Here is a 19,506-nt window from a genome sequence, read left to right on the forward strand (position 1 = left end):
TCAGATACCACCCAGGCCCTTGAGTTCAAGCCCCAGGACTAGCATAAAAAGAAAAAAGAAAAGGCATCACAAGACAATAGAAGACATACTTAAAAGATATGTAACAATTCTTAAATACTGCCTCACAAAAAACGAACAGGATGCCTTACTCAGTCACACAGCATCTGCACTGCCGCAGCCCACGCCAGCACTTACCGCCCAGTGCGCTGGAGCTCTGGCCCACTATGACCCCCATGTGGTTCTGGTTCGATGTGGCAAACATTTCCGTTTGGAACTCCAGGCATTTTCCTTTTCTCCTTTAAACAGAGGACCGCAAAATTAGCAAGGTCAGCATATATCTATCCTTCCTGATAAGAGCAGGGAACAGTGACAAGATAAACACAACAATAACAGCAATGTTCAACTGCAGCTTTCAAATGTACTTACTGACTTAACTTCCCCAGAAAAAAATACACATGCATTCACATATATAACTTTTCTTTTCCCTTCCAATAGAACCTAACTCCTTACCATGTCTTTCTCTGAAACAGAAAAATGGAGATGTTGGCATCAAACACAACAAGTTCTACTTAGTAAATCTGCTTCTGTGAATAATCGTTTTTTAATGGACCATCTTTTTTTCCCACATGTGTCCAAGGCATGAACCAGGTATTAGGCATAAATCAAAACTCATGCTATGGTAAATATGATATTGTTTTGTCCCTGGCTGAAATAAGATGAGCACCATGAAGTTGATACCACTTTGTCCAGAACAGGGACACATTTCTTTATTTTTTTTAGCTTACTTTAGTTACACAGAGGGAGCTTTTATTATCACATTTCCACACATCTATGTGTAATATTGTTTTATCTTAAAATCATGCCCTAAGCCAGATGCCAGTGGATAGTGCCTGTAATCCTAGAGGCTAAGATCTGAGTATCAGGTTGGAAGCCAGCCTCAGCAGGAAAGTCTGTAAGAATCTTATCTCCAATTAACCACCAAAAACCTGGAAGTAGAGCTGTGGCTCAAGTGGTAGAGCACTAGCCTTGAGGGAAAACAAACAAACAAACAAAGCTCATGGAAAGTGCCCAGGCCCTGAGTTCAAGCCCCATGTCCATCACAAAGAAAAAAAATCATTACAGTCCTCACATATAAACTAAGAGTAATAATGCCTTTCTGGACTGTTTCTGGGAAGGCCACTGCTTTGGTGCCTGGTACACAATAGTTCTCTTTCCACTCTTTTTTTGTTGTTGTTGCTGTTGGTTGTGAGGCCTGAATTCTGGGCCTGGGCACTATCCCTCAGCTCTTCAGCTCAAGGCTAGCACCCTACCACTTGAGCCACAGCTCCATTTCCAGCTTTTTCTGCTTATGTGGTGCTAAGGAATCGAACCCAGGGCCTCATGCATGCAAGGCAAGCAGTCTACCACTGAGCCAACTTCCCAGCCCCTCTTTCCACTCTTAATATGTCAGAAAAGTATGGGGAACTATCTGTACAACTTGCCCTTTGTTTCCTCTTCTTTCAGCCATTCTATATTAGTCCTTCAGGTAACCTGACATATCACCACACCTGAGACCATCTATGTCACTGTAGATTTACTTTTTTTATTACTGTTTCTGACATTCAGGAGTTCCCAAACAGGGCTATGTCTCCGTTTATTTAGCATATACCCACATATTGTTTTTCTCTGCCCACATGCTGGATACCCAGTACCTGACACCAGCCACCAATGACTAATGTGCATACCTTACCTGGGAAGGGACATTTTTGGGTGGCTCGATTCTAATGGAGGGGTCCCACTCTCCTGGAGGGAGCACTGTCACCTGGTCTAAGAACTCATCAATCCCCGCCAGGAGATCATCTCGCTCTTTTGCTTTATACGCCACATCATGAAAAATCTACAGAGAAGAAACAATCCTTAGGAGAACTGTCAGTTACTGGAAACGCTTGCTAATGGCTATGGTGGCAGATGGAGACAGACTTGATTCTTACTTCTGTCATGGAAACTGAGAAGCAAAAATCTTAGCATTTAGAGAAGCAAAAGGAGATGTTGGAGGCATGGATCAGTTGGTAGAGCATTAGCCAATGAGTGAAAGCAACAGAGAAAAAGACTTTTAAAAAAATGAAGCTAAAGCTGGATGTGGTAGCTTATGCCCATAGTTCAGTACTTAGGAAGCTGAGGCAGGAGAATTATGAGTTTCTGGCCAGCCTAAGCTACACAGCAAGACCTATCCCAAAACAAACAACCCCATAAAACAAAAACCAAATCTACCTAAAGATGATACAGGACAAAAGACACTAAATATATGTGTCTGCTAGTATAAGAAGAGATAAGATATGAAAAAGGCAAATAATCCTGTTATCTCCACAAAACATGGAACAAAAATATGTGTGAAAATTTTTCTTGGTCATAATGTTTGGAAAAACTTCATAAATTACTAAATGGGAGTCCTCCACAAAATATACCTCCCAGTCAGAGGAATGATGAAAGGCAGCCCACACATTTCTAGAAGACACTGCAATTGTGATTGTGTTGCTGTCAACAACTAGCACAGTGTCTAGAACAGAGTACCACTCAATAAATTGCTTATGTGATGGAGGAATGAAAAGCAGAAGTGGCGTGTACCTCATCTGTCATGATGGTGGCCATGGATCTGCCGATCTCGTGGTACTGCTGGCCTTTACCTACTGGACCCAGTAAGATAAACAAAAATCTGCCAAACACATACAAAAGAAGTCATGTAAGTAAATATGAAGAAGTGGCATCTTATTCCCCTCTAAAGCAGCAAAACATTTTTCTTTTCTACTCAACACAAAGCAAGATTGAACTTTCACCCAAAAAAGAAAAAGATATACCCTGAAAACTATTGAATAATATGGAGTCGGGAATATGAAAAAAAGAAACCAATAAAAGGAGTTAGTCTGATTAAAATATAATATATGCACGTGTGAAATACCATTTTAAACCCCTTTGTACAACTACTATATACTAAAAATTGATCACAGGAAAGTAAAGTAAGTTATATTGGGGGCAGATAGCAAGGGCAGGGCAGAAGGCCAAAAGAGAGGGTAAAAGAGGGTGATATTTTACGTAAAAGTATGAAAACCGAATCATAAAACCTGTTGAAATTGTTTTAAAAAGTAGGATGGGGGAATGAGGGAGAGTATAGAGAGGGTAAAGTTGATCAGGTAACACTGGTAACACTGGTGTGGAACTATCACAGTGAAACTTCCTTATATAACTAAAGTATGCTGATTTTTAAAAAGTTTAAAAAAACAGGAGACATGTTAATATATAGTGCTTCAAGTTGCCATAGCTCCACTAGGGCATTGGAAACTATTTGTATGGTATCTTGCAACAATGTGGTTATATTTCTTAGGGTTTCCATAGACACAATTCCTAGCTATAGAAAAGATATCTTTTCGAAACAGCATTGTTGTACAATTCAAGGTTATGATTCCCATTTGTTGTTCTAATAAGAAAATGGTAGGGAAAGGAGAGTGAGAAGGAAGCTTCTACAGGGGAGTCAAAGTTGTATTGTGAACAATCTGAACACTCTCTATAATTAGTGGGGCATGAATCACTAGCATCCTCATCTTCTGGGCGCATGAATAGCCCTTTGAACAAATGCAGGCAGAACTATGTAGAGATCTCAATACTTTTGCTAGAAGATGCTTCCTGAGCTGTGGCTCTATAGAACTGGGAGAGTGACACCTAGGTCTTGTGACAGAACATGCAACTAGCCTTTGTGATGCCTCAGGGTCTCCATTTCCCAGGAAGCGAGAGCCATGCAGCCACACACACACACAGCCGTGAAGGTCAAAAGCTCCTCTGCACAAGAGTTAAGCAAATATATCCCAGGTTTCTAAGTTTTAAATATCATTCTCCAGATTGAGTACTCGCAGTTTTGGGCTTTTTCTACTGCCTTTACCTTGTTGGGATGGGCACTTCAGTGAGTCCTGAGAGAAGCACAGCTGGAGATAGCCTCACAAAGGCCACGATGGGTCTGTCTAAGGTATCCACCTCTCCAACCAGGACGTTGGAGGCCTCCGCCCCAGTGGGAATTTTTTTCATGAAATGAAGATCCACCTGAAAGTTCAAAAAAAAAAAAAAAAAAAAAAACCTCTGACAATTTGGGAGCCCTCATCTCAAAACAGCCATCGCTCTCTTCAGACCTTATATTCACATGTTCCTTTACAGTTAACCAATGTTTTCTCATTGCTGTTTTATTTGATCCTTATAAAAAACTGTGTCTATGAGCAGGATGTCATATTCATTCTATACTTTTAAAAAAAAAAAGGAAAGGAAAAAAAAAGGAATTAAAACCAAGAGAGGCAATATTGACTTGCCCAGGACTCTAGAGCTTGTAAGATTAAAAAGTAAAATTTAAACCTACGTATTCTGATTTGACTTTCATTCTATCATGTCTCCTCAGAGGGAACTGTTAAAGCTTTTCCCTTTTTAAATACTTCAATTCTTTGACAGAGATTCCAGGCCTTCTAAAGAAAACAGGAATCCTATTAACAGAGTACTTGACACACACCATTATGTTTCAGAAAGTTAGTGTCCAGAGCAGGTTAGACCAGAGCAGGGAGAGGCTGAGATAGGGGACTCAGGCCTGGACCAGAAACTGCAGCATGGACTTGCTCCTGCAGAAGACCTCTGACACTACACCTGTAGTCCACAAGAAGTGTTTCAACCATGGGGTAGCTTTAGTTGGCATTAGCAAAAAAAAAAAATACTGTTTTGATGAAACCCTTGGCAATGAAAGCAACTACACAAAGGCAGGAACTAAAAAAATAACTGACAAATAGGAAGGAGGTCTGGGTTCAGAAAGACACTGTAGCTAGTCTCAACCTTTAATATAAAGGTCTGGAGGAAGAAACTGACAAATCGGCCTCACTCAAACTGGGTAGAAGGGAGACTACAGGAGTAGATGAGTCTCATTTTCCCCAGAAAAGAAAGAGAAAGGGTCCTGAAATGCCAACACTCATATAGATTCTGGCAGCCGGGTGCAGAGACCCACTAGGGATAGCCTTAGTCTACATGCCACCCTCCTACATCTCTACTTACCTTGCTTAAGTCCACAGGACTATGCTCACAATTCACTCCATTTTTCACTTCAAGATTTGTAGTTGGAACAGACTGGGGAGACACAGTTTGACCTATTTGGAGAAAATAGACCAGAATCCACTAAATGACTGCCTTTCCCCCTGTCTGACATTCCCCATCTATCATCTATTGGCTGTGTCTTCTACAAAGGTTACCTAGAGCAGAGGTTAAGGGAACTATGAAGTCAAATTCACACCTCTGTTCTTATCTACTACCTAGTGGTAAGGACAGAGGTCTTATTACTGCTGTACCTTCCCAAACATATTTATGGCCCTCTTTTAATTTTGGGGGGGGGGGGAGTGCCAGTACTGGGGCTTAGACTCAAGGCCTCCTGCTGTCCCTTAGTTTTCTTTTCCCCCTCACAACTTGCTCTCTACCACTTGAGCCATAGCCCCACTTCTGGTAGTTAATTAGGGATAAGAGTCTTTTGGACTTTCCTGCTTAGGCTGGATTTGAATCACAATCTTCAGATCTCAGCCTCTTAAATAGGATTACAGGTCTGAGCCCCCAGCCCCCAGCTAAAAGCCTTATTTTATATAGACTAACTTGTGTGAATTTCACAATAACTGAAGTAGACAATATAACTGTCTTTACAAGTAAGACTTAAAAAAGAGGTTTAGCAGGTTACCACTTACTTCACAAGTGGTAAAGCTAGGATCATAAACCTAGAAGTCTAACTCTAGCTTCTAAACTACTATATATACAAAAAAATTTGTGTATATATACATATACATATATATATGTATATATATATATATATATTGGGGCTTGAATTTTAGGCCTGGGAGCTGTCCCTCGGCTTTTCAGCTCAAGACTAGTGCTCTACCACTTGAGCCACAGTGCTGCTTGCTGCTTCCAGTTTTCTGGTCATTTATTAGAGATAAAAGTCTCATGGACTTGCCTGCCCCAGCTAGCTTTGAACTGCAATCCTCAGATCTCAGCCTCCTTAGTAGCTAGAATTACAGTTGTGAGCAACCAGTGCCCAGCTATAAACTACTATATTTTGTTTCCCTGACCTAAAACATTTGTTTAATCTTAAAAGACTTGTTTTCCATTGGTCCTAAATTATCCCTAATACATATTATTTTATTGTTATTATAAAGGTGATGTACAGAGGGGTATAGTTACAGAAGTCAGGTAAAGAGGGCTGGGAATGTGGCTTAGTGATAGAGTGCTTGCCTAGCATACATGAAGCCCTGGGCTCAATTCCTTAGTACCACATACACAGAAAAATCCAGAAGTGATGCTATGGCTCAAGTGGTAGAGTGCTAGCCTTGAGCAAAAGAAGCTCAGGCACTCATTTTGTACAATGTCACCCTGTCTCTCCCACCCCCACAGTATTTTCTTCTCATATCTATCTTGAGAGCACCCTGGAACCCAAGTCCTCCATCTTGGATCCACTGAGCCCTAGCAAAAGCATAAGAAGTACATAAGAGGGAGAAGGAGAAGGATTGGGATTGGGGGGGAGGGGGGAGGCTGGGAAGGGATGTGAAGGGTAAACCAAAGGAGGAGGCTGCAATGCTTGGTAAGAAATGTACGCATTATCCTGCCCATGTAATTGTAACCCCTCTGTACAGTATGTTCACAAATAAAATAAAATTAAATTGAAAAAAAAGAAGAAGAAGTACATAAGAAAACTGGTGGTGTGGTAGAGTACATGAGTCTCTAAGTTCAATCCCCACTAGTGTAAAAAATCCACTCTATTAAAAATCTCTCCAGTAATCAGATGAATGGCTGCTATTGTCCAAGTATGTAAGGAAGAGATCGGTGAGGACCAGTTTCAGCCACTCAACAGACACTGTATATTTTGGTGTAGCCATGGAAACATGTTAGACATGTTTCCCACTCCAGTAAGTCAGCATCCACTGCTGGGTCCCAAACATCTTACTAATAAAGGGAAACACAAATCTTTCATAATAACCTTACCATTTTTATCCATTGAGTGTGGGTCCGATTGCTTCTTGCCAACCTCAGCAAAGGAGCGAACAATAGGAATGAGGTTATTTCTCTTCTTTTCATTCTGATGATGATGCTTTTTGAGAAGAGCTTCCCGTACTTTGACCCTCATGCTGTCATTCAGGTCACTGAACAGTTCTTGCTGGTCCAGTATCAGGTCTAGAAAGTAGGCACTTGCATAAACCCATGGAAACTAACATCAGAAAGAATGGGGGAAGGGGAAAGAGAAGTAGGCCCCCTGGGGTCCGTGAGGGACAACTTTACTTTCAGTGTCTAAAAGAGCTATGGGATGACCATGACTATGAAGTTATACTTTTTTGTTGTTGGTCCTGGGGCTTGAACTCTGAGTCTGCGCTGTCCCTCAGCTCTTCAGCTCAAGGCTAGTGCTCTCCCACTTGAGCCACAGCTCCACTTCCAGTTTTCTGGTGGTTTATTGGAGATAAGAGTTTCGTGGACTTTCCTGCCTAAGCTGGCTTTGAACTGTGATCCTCAGATCTCAGCCTCCTGAGTAGCTAGGATTACAGGTGTGAGCCACCAGCACCCAGCTGAAGTTATACTTTTATTCATTCAACAACAACAATGGTTGTTGGGTTTTTTTTTAAAGAGACAGTGTTTAAGTTGACCATATACTCCTGGGCTCAAGTGATCCTCCTGCCTCAGCCTCCAGTGACAGTGCATGCTACCATGCCCCCACTCAAATAATTAAGACAAAAACCTACTGAGCACCTAAAAACGTGCCAAGAAATATTCTATAAACTTACATATAATCTAATCCTTAGAGGAATGAACAACAACAAAAACTTAGTAGGCTGAGATCTGATCATCTCAGTTTAGAGCAAACCTGGGCAGACAAAACTGAGACTCTTATTACCAATTAGCCAGCAAAATGCAGGAAATGGAGATGTAGAGCAAGTAGTAGCTATTCATGAGCAGAAAAAGCCAAGTGAGTTTTGAAAGTGGGAGGTCCTGGGTTCAAGCCCCAGTACCACACAGGTACACACACACACACACACACACACACACACACACACACACACACACACACACACACACACACACACACACACACACACACACACACACACACACACACACACACACACACACACACACACACACACACACACACACACACACACACACACACCCTGCCTTATAAAGTAATGATGTTTGTTTGTATTTGCTTGTGAGACAGGGTCTTGCTACGGAGGATAGCCCAGGCACAGTTAGACAGACCCTATCTCAAATACAAGGTAGGTATGATGATACATGCATATAATCACAGCTATGTGAGAAACAGAATTATGAAGATCATGGTCTAAAACCAAGCAAAAACACAACTCTCTCTTTTTTAAAAAAAAGCAAATAAATGCAAAAAGGTCTAGGAGGTGGTGGTTCAAGTGACAATAAGCTCAAGTCTCAGTACCATCAAGACAGAGGAGAGAGAGACCTGAGAAAGGCGGTACTATAACAGTTTTTACACATGAAGAACTTGAGGCCTAAATGTTATAAAAGTCCTCCAGCTCTGACACTTAGTAAGCTGCAGAGCTGGAGTATATATTTGGAACGAACTTGAAAGTCCGCATTGTTTTATTACCTACCAAATTTCCCCTACATTCCCATTCACCAACTGTTTAACATTGCTGTGGTTGTCAAGAAGACTGTAAGTACAGAATTCTAAAGTGGAGCATATAAGAAAAATTACCTTTAACATATTAATTCCTACACAATGTGTGTGTGGGGATCTTAGTATTGTCAACACAGCTGATAAGAATGAGGGTTCTAGGTTACAGGTCCACGTTTATCCCAGTTCTATCATTTTCTACCTGAATGATCTTAAGAAAGTTACATCATCTGTGCCTGGTTTCCTTACCTATAAAGTGCAGCCAAAATTACCATCCACCATTGAGGGTCGGGGTAGCAAAGTTGACAAGAAATGTACCTTAATTACATCACTAAGACCCCTCTGTATATCATCTTGACAATAAAAATTTTTTAAAAATTACCACCCACCATAGAAGACAGTTATGGAACATGAAAAATTGCTCAGGTCAAATTCTTGATCTAATATTGGGGTGCCTCATGTGAAGACCCATGGCAGTCTACTTGAGTCCTGTATACATATCTCAAGCTTCCCCCATCTCTCAAGCTATTACCCAAGTAAGAAGAGCAACACATGAGGAAAACCTACGTCATATTCAAGCCAAAGATCCATGTCCCTGTATCATTAACTTTTTTTGTTTATTTGGGGTCCGAGGGTAGGGCCTGACCTCTGGGCCTGGGCACTGTCCCTCAGCATTTCAGCTCAAGGCTAATGTTCTACCACTTCCACCTTTTTCTACTTATGTGGTGCTGAGGAATCGAACCCAGGGCCTCATGCATGCAAGGCAAGCACTCTACCACTGAGCCACCTTCCCAGCCCCTCATTACCTTTTGTATCAATTGGTTTCTCTCCTCCATTTCTTCCCTTATGCTTTAGGATTCTTCATCTTGAAAGCAGAAAAAAAAGTCTACCCCAGATATTCCTGGATCTGTTGCCTCCTTTATCTTTTCTCCTATTGCTTAAAGTGCTCAACAACAACAAAAATTCCTCAGCCCTCTTAGCTATTCCAAAGAAAGTGTGTGTGTGTTTGCGTGTGCATGCACGCACGCATGCATGAGTGCATGTGCGCACACCTGGGTGCTGTCCCTGAGTTTTTGTTTGTTTGTTTCTTTCTTTTTTCTTTCTTCTTCTTCTTTTTTTTTTTACTCAAGGCTACTTGCTCTACCACTCCAGCCACAATTCCACTTTCAGCTCTCTGGTAGTTTATTGGAGATAAGTCTCACAGACTTTCCTGCCTGGGCTGGCTTCAAACCTCAATCCTCCTGAGTAGCTAGGATTACAGGCATGAGCCACCAGCACCCAGTTTAAGAAAGTGCTTTTCATAAAAGAAATTACCAATAATCTTCCAGCTGCTGAATGCCACAGGTGTTCTGGTCCTCATCTCACACAGCCTCTATAAATCATTTATTAAGCTGAAACTTAATAAATGGCTGGCTTTCTTAATTGGTTGAATGTTCCAGCCACATCCTGCAAAAAAGGTCTATGGCCTAACTCCCCACTGAGACCTACTTTATTTCTTAAAAAAAAGTCTTTATATATGTACTAAAGTTCTCAAGATGAAATAATTTTGTATTATTGGGGTGGCACTAAGTCCAGTAAAAATCATCTTTGTAAAAACACATTGAAGTGAAACATAGAAGTCCACATGAAGACAGAAGCAGAAATGGGAATTAGGCAACTGATGTTAAGAACATCTGGAGTCACCAGAGGCTAGAAGCCAGAGGAGCAAGGAATAAGTTTCTTAGGAGCCCTCAGGGAGGATAGAGCCCTATATAGACCTTGATTTGGGGCTTGTAGCCTTTGAACTGTGAGGAAACTCACTTCTGGTGTGGTAAGTCACCAGACTGTGAGCATTATGGCTCAATTTCTGCACATCTGCCTTAGATACCTTATTGAAAAATCTTTAATCCTCATTATCTCATTCTCTGCACAACTCCCAGCTGTGCCTTTCTCTAGTGACTCCTTAGCATCTCCGTTGCTGCATTTACTTTCATTGTTGTTTCCATGGCGACCTCACCCACTGGACTGACTGATCTTTATAATCCTATGCCTTCCTTGCATGGCATGCAGCAGATAGTAGATACAAAATAAATGTCTTGCTGAATGACAGGGCAAACAGAGGGGTAAAGACCTTGTCAGTGAATCCCGTCATAAGCCTAGCTTGAAAGTCATCCCACAGCCAAGGACACTGAGATCAGGAAAGCTATGACTTAAGGACATACACACACATACCTGTTCTTTGTTCTGTACCATACTTCTTTACTTACACAAAAGTTGCTCTGTTTTCCCTCACCTGACCTTACCTGAAATTTCTTCAATGCTATTTGCACGCATATCCAGAAGGACAGTTCCATTAATAAGGCAGCTCCTCAGCTCAAAGAGGCTATGCAGTGAAAGAGTTGCCACATAAGGCTTGCTCCAGCGCTCCCCGCCATCCTCAACATCCTCTTCAAACTTCAGCCACCTGAAAGCAGTGCACATAACCACATCCCAAAGTAGAAAGGAGGGATTTTTCAGGAGATACATGTCTGAAGAGTCACACTGAACACTGGGGAATTGAATCTACACATTCTGGGTACTTTGATGAATGAAAAAGCCAGTTATGTAACAGTAAAGAACTGAGGATAGTTTAGGTCTATTTTTTTTTTATCAGTTGTGGGGCCTGAACTCTGGGCCTGGGCGCTGTCCCTCAGCTCTTCAGCTCAAGGCTAGCATTCTACCACTCGAGCCACAGCACCACTTCGGGCTTTTTCTGCTTATGTGGTGCTGAGGAATCGAACCCAGGGCCTCATGCATGCAAGGCAAGCACTCTACCACTGAGCCACCTTCCCAGCTCTAGCTCCATTTTTATTTAAAGCAAAATTTAAAAGCACAAACATGTACATGGACACCAAATTCATTCATTATTATCCCTGGTATAAAAGGATTATACATCATTTTCTTCCTTTTGCTTATCTCTATTTTCTAATTTTCTATAATGATCATGCATTGCCTGCGCAATTAAAAACTAGATGTAATCTTTATCAATTGGCTACAATGACAAATCACATTAACAAAATTATAATATTTTCAAGTGTTTTGTATGAACCTTAGAAGCCCATAAAGACAGAAGACAAAGACTAATTGCCTTTTCACTTGGTATCAGATTGATTGGCCTATTTTGTTCTCTCAAGCCATAGAAAATGTACACAATGCAGCAGGCATTCAGAAGAGCCATTTCAATGAGAGCTTGTGCCACAGGAAGCAATGTTCCTCCTTCACCACCCTCCCCAAGGTTAAGGAAGATGGTTTTGAATCATCAGTAAGGACACTGATCAATTAACAGAGGAAACTAGATATGGCCTTGGTTGATGATCTGAGGACTTTACTGGGACCTACATATACTTAAGCATGATCTACAACTACCCACAGAAAGTTATAGAGTTCAGCTAGCTATACTACTGTGAAGTTGAATTGTTCCAGAGGAAGTTAAGTCTCAAAAATTCTGGGACAGCATAGTGCTGGTGGCTATAATCTTAGCTACTCAGGAGGCTGAGATCTCAGGATTGCAATTCAAAGCCAGCCCAGGAAGGAAAGTCTATGAGAATTTTATCTCCAATTAACCACCTAAAAACCAGAAGTAGAGCTGTGACTTAAAGTGGCAGAGTACTAGCATTGAGCACAAAAAGCTCAGAGACAGTGCTCAGGCCCTGAGTTCAAGCACCAGGACTGACAAATAAAATAATAAATTCTGAGACTGTCAGTGAATCCAAACCCAAATGACCCTATAGTCCACTTTCAGAAAAGCCTGAAGCTATGCTATGTCTGACCAATGAGGTCTAGAAGATGCTGGATGGGGCACTTCGGTTATGAATTAACTCTAGGCCCCAAACAAATGAGACAGGATCCCCTGAAGGTCATACGTTTATGCCACCAACTCTATTTAAGGTATGACCAGGACATCCAAAAAGGTCAACACCAAGATGTCCCATAGGAGACTCCTGTACCAGAGCTATTACATGACCCCAAAATAAATAAAAAGGCAGGCAAGCCCATGGCTTGCTGAAAGGTATATTGTCGGGAGCCAAAAGTTGAGTCTCTCAACGTAATAGGCTTGACTATCTCACTGGAACATCTTGAGGCTGAGTTTACAGAATCCGACCCTCATCCTGCCCTAAGCAAACATCCTGCAACTGCTAACGACCACCCTTTCCCCCTGCCCTAAGCAAACATCCTGCAGCTGCTACGGCCAATGAAGAAGCTTCCCTGACAGCCAATGAAAAAGCTTCCTTATTCCAAGCATATAAATACCCCTGTGTGAAAAATAAAAATTTGCAGCTTGATCAGAATCCTTGTCTTGCTGTCATTCTTCGTGTCTCTTGTCCCTTCATTCCTTCTAGCTTAGGTTCACTGCCCTTGCTGACGTCCTGCGGGTCGGGACAGTATATATCTGTCTTTTCAAGCAGATCTTAATCCAGGTGGTTGAAAGACCTTACCTAGCTGTCTCCTTCCACTCAGCATCCTCTCCCTCTTTCATACAGATCTCATCCAGCTCTGTGAACAGCTCATGAGGTACATGCTCTTCATCTTCCTCGGTGCCAAGAATGAACTGAACACGCTGAGAAGGTGTGTCTAGGGAAACAGCCAGAGAGAAATGTCTGCCTCTTGCCTTAAAGTCAGAACACAAATAGCATTCTGTTTCACCTAACAACTTCAGGAAGACTATTTTTACTGTAGGTTAAAAAAAAAGCCCAGTGCTCAATAGGAAAGGTACTTATTACCTTACTCATGGAACTGTAACCCCTCTGTACAGTATTTTTACAATAAAAATATATTTTTAAAAAAAGAAAGAAAAAACCCACAAAACTCCTTTATTCTCAGAGGGGGGGAAAGCTGTTCTGTAGAAGCAGTTTCATGAGATGACACATCTGTGAACTAAGATCACTGCTAGAAATCCCTTAAAAACCTGGAAACTTGACAAATTTGATCAAAAGAAATGGCTAATTCTCTAGTAAAGAATCTCACTTATAATATTGACTATGATGGAGACTGAACTGAGCAGTTTTCATGAAGATCCTTTGGATTTTTACAGGCATTTCTTCTTGGGAACAAGCTCTGAAAACCCTACCTAAGGGCTAGAAAGGGGCTGGGAAGGTGGCTCAGTGGCAGAGCGCTTGCCTTGCATGCCTGAGGCCCTGGGTTCAATTCCTCAGCACCACATAAGCAAAAGAAAAAAGCTGGAAGTGGCGCTGAGGCTCAAGTGGTAGAGCACTAGCCTTGAGCTGAAGAGCTAAGGGACAGCGCTCAGGCCCAGAGTTCAGGCCCCACGATCAGACCCAAAAATAAATAAATAAATAAAAAATAAGGGTTAGAGAATCAAGATGCCTGCTTGTGGCCCTCAAAAGCAACGTGACCATCACTCCCATCCCCACTATGGACAAATCCCAACATCCTCCTCCCCCCCCCCCAACCACACCCCGTCCCTAGGGAGTTACCATGGGCCAGTGCTTCCAAGCCCTCTTCTCCCTGGCTGGCCCCTTTGCCCCGTCCTCGCCTCCGGTGCTTCTGGCCATGGGTGCGGTGGTGCCGATGGCTCTGCCGGCCCAGAGGCATCCGAACCCCCACATACAGAGTCCTATGACCTGGAAGGAAGCGGAAGATCTGTGAAGAAAGCTTCTTTAGAAAAAGGAACATAGTATGGCTCAAGTGGTTGAGTGTCAGCTGTGAGAGAAAAGCTGAGTGCAAGGGCACTGAGTTCAGGCTCCAGTACCTGCACATCCAAAGCTGAGTGCAAGGGCACTGAGTTCAGGCTCCAGCACCTGCACATCCAAAGCTGAGTGCAAGGGCACTGAGTTCAGGCTCCAGCACCTGCACATCCAAAGCTGAGTGCAAGGGCACTGAGTTCAGGCTCCAGCACCTGCACATCCAGAAAAGAGAGGGGAAGGGAGAGAGGGAAAAAAGGAATTTCACAGTTAAGAGGAAAAAGATCACAGGCTTCTTTTTTGGACTCGCCACAACACGAGACTCTTCATTCTTAGACCTCAACCTCCTTTCTAGTCTTTTCTTCCTTTAGGACCAAATATACATTGAAAGTAAAACAAAAAAGAAAGACTTCTAAAAGAACCAAGTGAGCAGCTGAGGTGTTGATGGTTCACACCTATAATCCTAGCTACTCAGGAGGCTGAGATCTGTGAGCTACAGTTCAAAGCCAGCTGAGACAAGAAAATGAGACTCTTATCTCCAATTAAGCGCCAAAAAATCCAGAAATGGAGTTGTGGCCCAAATGGTAGAGTGCTAGCCTTGAGCACAAAAGCTTAAGGACAGTGCCTAGGCTCTCAATTCAAGCCCCAGGAATGGCACCAAAAAACAAACAAACAAAAAACACCAAGTGATTATCTTAAGAGAGATAAAGGGAAATTCTATATGCTCATACTGAACAAGCATTCTTAAAAGAAAAAAATATGTAGAGATGTACATCTTCTCTACCTACCCCAACAACAGAATGGCCTGGCTCCAGCTCCAGCTTCTCTCTTGACTCTGGCTGCCGCAGCCATGTTTTCCTCTTTCTGAATCAAATTGCTGTTCCACAAATGTGCTGATGCTTTGTGGATTTTCAGTCATCCAAGATTTATTATGACAAATGCACCTTCCTTCCTGGTATCATTTCTGGTTTCCTTGACCAGACTTGTGGCCTCTTTTCTCTATGTACCTAGAGCCCTTGGCTAAAGCTGCTCTCATGCAGTTCTTTTCTGCCTTGTATTAATGCTAAAAAGTTCTCTGTCTGATCCCTACTGCTCATCTGCAAGCTCCTCAAGGTCCTACATCAGACCTTCTTCCCAGAGGCCCTAGACAACCAAACTATGTCTTACCAAGGGTCATTGCTCCACTAATGTTCAGCAAACAGGATATCTTCTAAATGCCTCTCCTTAGGAGCATAATCCTTTAGGACCTTCTTACAAGTACACAATCTGACATAAGAGGGCCTCCAATCCTAATAAGCCTACAAAAAAGACCATCTAACCAAAATAAATGTGATAAGGATAGATGAAGTAATCACTAGGGTATAGGGAGAATAAAAAGATTCTTACCAACTTGAGAAAGGAAAACTTGATCAGGAATACAGTATTCCCCAGAAAAGGAGCGTTTAGAAGAAGAGCTGCCAACTCTGCCATTTTCTTTTCCTAGCAATGGGGTTTCCTAGTGCTGAACTAAACTTTGATGTTTCACAATTTCAAGTGATGCTAACGTGCCTGGAGTGTTATTTGTTTTGTCTATTTCCCCATCTTTTTCTTTGTCCTCCCCTCCTTTCCAAATTCTAAAGTACAAAAACAAAAGAAAATAGAAACAGTGAGGATTAGAAGAGAAAATGATTAGAGATCTGATAGAATGTAGAGACAGGAAGATAAAATGCTTAGTATCTGATGGAATCATACCTTTTGCTTTCCACCTGACTCAAGACAGTCTTACATTTTTGACAGGCAGATTTCTGAGCACAATGTAGTCACCTTGCTACTGAGAGAGAGAGAGGGAGGGAAAGAGAGAGAGAGAGGGAGAGAGAGAGAGAGAAATACAGCCCCAGAGGAAATCATCTGCTAGAACACAAGATTATAGGCCACTGACATTGTCAATGTAAAGTGCTTACAGTATGAAAGTTACTAAATTAAATACCATCTGTTAATGTTCCAGTTTGGTATGCCAATGAAGTCCCTATGGTGTATCACTGAGATTGACCCAGGTGGCATTAGCAGAGGACTGGAGTCACCTAATTGCGCCAAGTTCTGTCCCAGGGGAGAGAGGATAGAGGATAGAGGAGTGAACCATACAAACTCTTCAGATAATGTGCTGTAGTTGGAGGAAAAGGACAACATGCAAACATAAGGGTAGTATTTCAAAGACTGATAAGTATAATGAATCAAAGTACTAAAATAAGAAGTGGAAGTGTGGTTCAAGTGGTAGAGCACTGGCCTCTCATATGAGAGCACGAGGTCCAGAGTTCAAGCCCCAATAATGCCTGTGTGTGTATACACACACACACACACACACACATACAACTAAAGTGTCTGCAACAAGAATAGAATAGAAATTGCTATGATGAGCAATGGGGAAAATCATGAGAAGAACTGGGAGGAGAGTATTTTAGGAGAGGGAAGATTAAGAAGCAAGCCACTAGGCTGGGATGTATGCGGCTGCTTCCAAGGCCAAAGATCAGCCAGTAGAGCCAGAGCCAGGTGAAAAGAGGGAAAGGAAGTTGGAAAAGGACAAAACAGTAGGAAGGAGCAGGCCATAAATAAAACATGAGCAATGAAAAACAGAATTCTATCACCACTTCAAAGGGCCCCTAACACAGTGACCTTGGTCTTATGAAATCTAATGCATTGAGGCAGAGCTGCACTTCAGTAGAGAACAGCTTCACTGACGGTAATGCCAGTCTTTTACTAGACCCATCTCGGCCATAGACTTCCTCTTTCCTCAAAACCAGCCCAAACCAGCTACTACCTCCACTTCTCTTTGAACACATTACCCACACCTCCACCAGGCTCACAACAGTGAGCCTAGTTGTTAGTAGTGCTACTTAATATTAGATCTACTGCATTCTACGTACATACTAAAGAAATATTGAATGGGTGGGTTTTACAACCAGTTATTAGACCTCATCTGATTGGCTAGTTTACTCCCTTGTCACTAATATATATAAAAAAAAAAAAAATTAGGAGGGTAGGCCAAACTTCTCAGGCCTTGTCTGGTTGATGGTGAGTCCAAGTCCAAATGGTCAAATCCTAGGAAAGGTTCAGGCTAGGTCACCACTTGCAGATAACACAATAGCTTAACTGTTCTCCCTCCCTCTCCTTACTTATTTGTGGTAGAGAGAGATCATGGAAAGAGCTCAGTAAATGTTTGTTGAATAAACGTATGGTTCTGCTTCACATCTAAACTCCTAGTAGGCTAGTCTGAGACACATTGGGGAAAATGCCTTTCAAATGCCTTTAATGGTTCTGCAGGAAGTGAGATAAAAGCGAAATCTTAGAGAAAGAACTTTCTGCTTCTCTTTTGAAAACCCAGAGAGACAAAAATGAAAACAAGCTCAGCAGGGGTCAGAGCCAAGGATCAAGTGGCTGTCAGATGATTCGACATCAGTTTCTAGGCTAACGATTCTGAAGCAGGAATATGAATTTTTTTGAGCAAAATTAGCAGAAGCTATGACAGACACCAGAAAGTGAATATAGCTTAGTCCATCTAGCTGAATTCTGCAAGCCCAGTGACTTCAGCAAACTCACCTGTAGCCACTTTTTTGCTGCTTATTCATGTGCCTCCTATCCCGTCTTCATGTTCTTCATCTGCCCGCCCACACACCCAAATGTCATTCTCAAGCTGGTACAGAAATGTCTAGCGTTCAGAAAAGCAATGTATAAAGGACTCATCTAATTCCTCAATCTTTTTTTTTTTTTTTTTGGCCAGTCCTGGGGCTTGAACACAGGGCTTGGGCACTGTCCTGAAACTCTTTGTACTTAAGGCTAGCACTCTACCACTTGAGCCACAGTGCCATTTCCAGTTTTTTCTGATTTTTTTCTTATTTTTCTTATTGGAGGTACGAGTCTTATATGGACTTTCCTATTTTAAACCATGATCTCAGACCTTAGTCTCCTGAGTAGCTAGGATTACAGGCATGAGCCACTAGCACTCAACTTTTTTTTAAGTGTTGTGCTGACTATATCGGAGGGTACTCATGTGCAAAATGAGGTATTCTAATTTACTAAACCATATAAGAGAAATGTAATATCAATGTACCTTTAAAAAATCAGATGAGGATAATCATTAGCAACACAATGATCTGTGTAACTGGGCAGAAACCATAGGGTTTGACCAACCTTTGGGCAGACAGAGACTAGGTCTACCATTGTATAATGCAAGGCACACAACATTTACCCAGCACTCATACGGAGCTTAGCTACACATACTAAAGGATGTTCTGCTCCTCTGGGCTTGCAGATTTACTCAGTCAATAACCACAGGGGGAAATCTAACACACAAGACTTTTAAGTTATAGGTATAACCAAATGGCTTTTGCCTCTATTAAAAACTTATTAGAAGGCATTAAACTTACTCAAGGATTCATAAATCTAGTAATTAATCAGAAATAATGATCTGCCAAGAACAATGGAAAAAGCCATTACTCAACTAAAGCAACTGCCTTGTTTTCCTCCAGTTGCAGAGAGAGGCAACTGAAGCACATGATGGGCTGCTGTTCTTCTTGAATTAATGTCTGGAAACTCTTCTTATAAACACATTGTAGAACACGTTGGTTCTTCCCAACGTGACGGTTTCCTGTATCATCTGTTACTGGCAGAATTAGATTATGCAAAGAATCACATTTACAAAACTTCTCACAAGGGTCAGATACTAACTGTCACCAATTGTTCTGAAAATGGGGTAAGGAATGTCTTCTGTCTTGTGGGCAGAGGATATGAAACACAGGGGAGAGAGATTTAGAGATATTTCTGCAGCCTCAGAGCCTTATATCATTATGTGTGTACTTCTAAATTAGAACACAATAATCTTCTGTCTTCCATCAAAGTGGGGATGGTTTCATTTATGTATGTATTTAGTGCCAATCCTGGGGCTTGAACACAGGGCCTGAGTGCTGTCCCTTAGCTTTTTGCTCAAGGCTGGCAATCTACCACTTGAACCACAGCTCCACCTATGGTTTTTTGGTGGTTATGCTTTTTGGAGATAAGACTCAGGTTTGTCTGCCCCTGCTGGCTTCAAACCATCACCCTCAGGTCTCAGCCTCCTGAGTAGCTAGGATTACAAGCATAAGCCACCTGCACCCATTTGGAAATGGCTTTATTTTATGCCTTTCAGGAAGACACCTCCACCCT

The 19,506-nt window shown here is 41.9% G+C and overlaps 1 protein-coding gene and 1 non-coding gene across 3 annotated transcripts in view; both read right to left on the reverse strand.

The window, feature by feature from the left end:
* Positions 1 to 19,506, reverse strand: part of Slc4a8 (solute carrier family 4 member 8) — a 70,902-nt gene that overhangs the window by 36,478 nt on the left and 14,918 nt on the right. The window contains exons 1-10 of one of the 2 annotated variants that reach the window (XM_042668762.1): positions 15,120 to 15,150; positions 14,125 to 14,271; positions 13,126 to 13,261; positions 10,954 to 11,114; positions 7,018 to 7,206; positions 5,053 to 5,144; positions 3,911 to 4,068; positions 2,605 to 2,692; positions 1,730 to 1,876; positions 196 to 296 (exon numbers count right to left, since the gene is read on the reverse strand). In XM_042668762.1, coding sequence (XP_042524696.1) covers positions 196 to 296; positions 1,730 to 1,876; positions 2,605 to 2,692; positions 3,911 to 4,068; positions 5,053 to 5,144; positions 7,018 to 7,206; positions 10,954 to 11,114; positions 13,126 to 13,261; positions 14,125 to 14,242 — 1,190 coding nt within the window. In that variant the 5' untranslated portion in view covers positions 14,243 to 14,271; positions 15,120 to 15,150. Of the gene's footprint in view, positions 1 to 195; positions 297 to 1,729; positions 1,877 to 2,604; positions 2,693 to 3,910; positions 4,069 to 5,052; positions 5,145 to 7,017; positions 7,207 to 10,953; positions 11,115 to 13,125; positions 13,262 to 14,124; positions 14,272 to 15,119; positions 15,151 to 19,506 lie in introns of those variants that run through there. The other variant, XM_042668761.1, reaches the window with a different exon arrangement.
* LOC122098421 lies at positions 625 to 760 on the reverse strand. Its single transcript, XR_006145737.1, has one exon. It is a non-coding gene; the product is annotated as a small nucleolar RNA SNORA48 (small nucleolar RNA).

Source organism: Dipodomys spectabilis, unplaced genomic scaffold, assembly GCF_019054845.1.
Source record: "Dipodomys spectabilis isolate Male_0828 unplaced genomic scaffold, ASM1905484v1 ptg000477l, whole genome shotgun sequence".
Taxonomy (NCBI): domain Eukaryota; kingdom Metazoa; phylum Chordata; class Mammalia; order Rodentia; family Heteromyidae; genus Dipodomys; species Dipodomys spectabilis.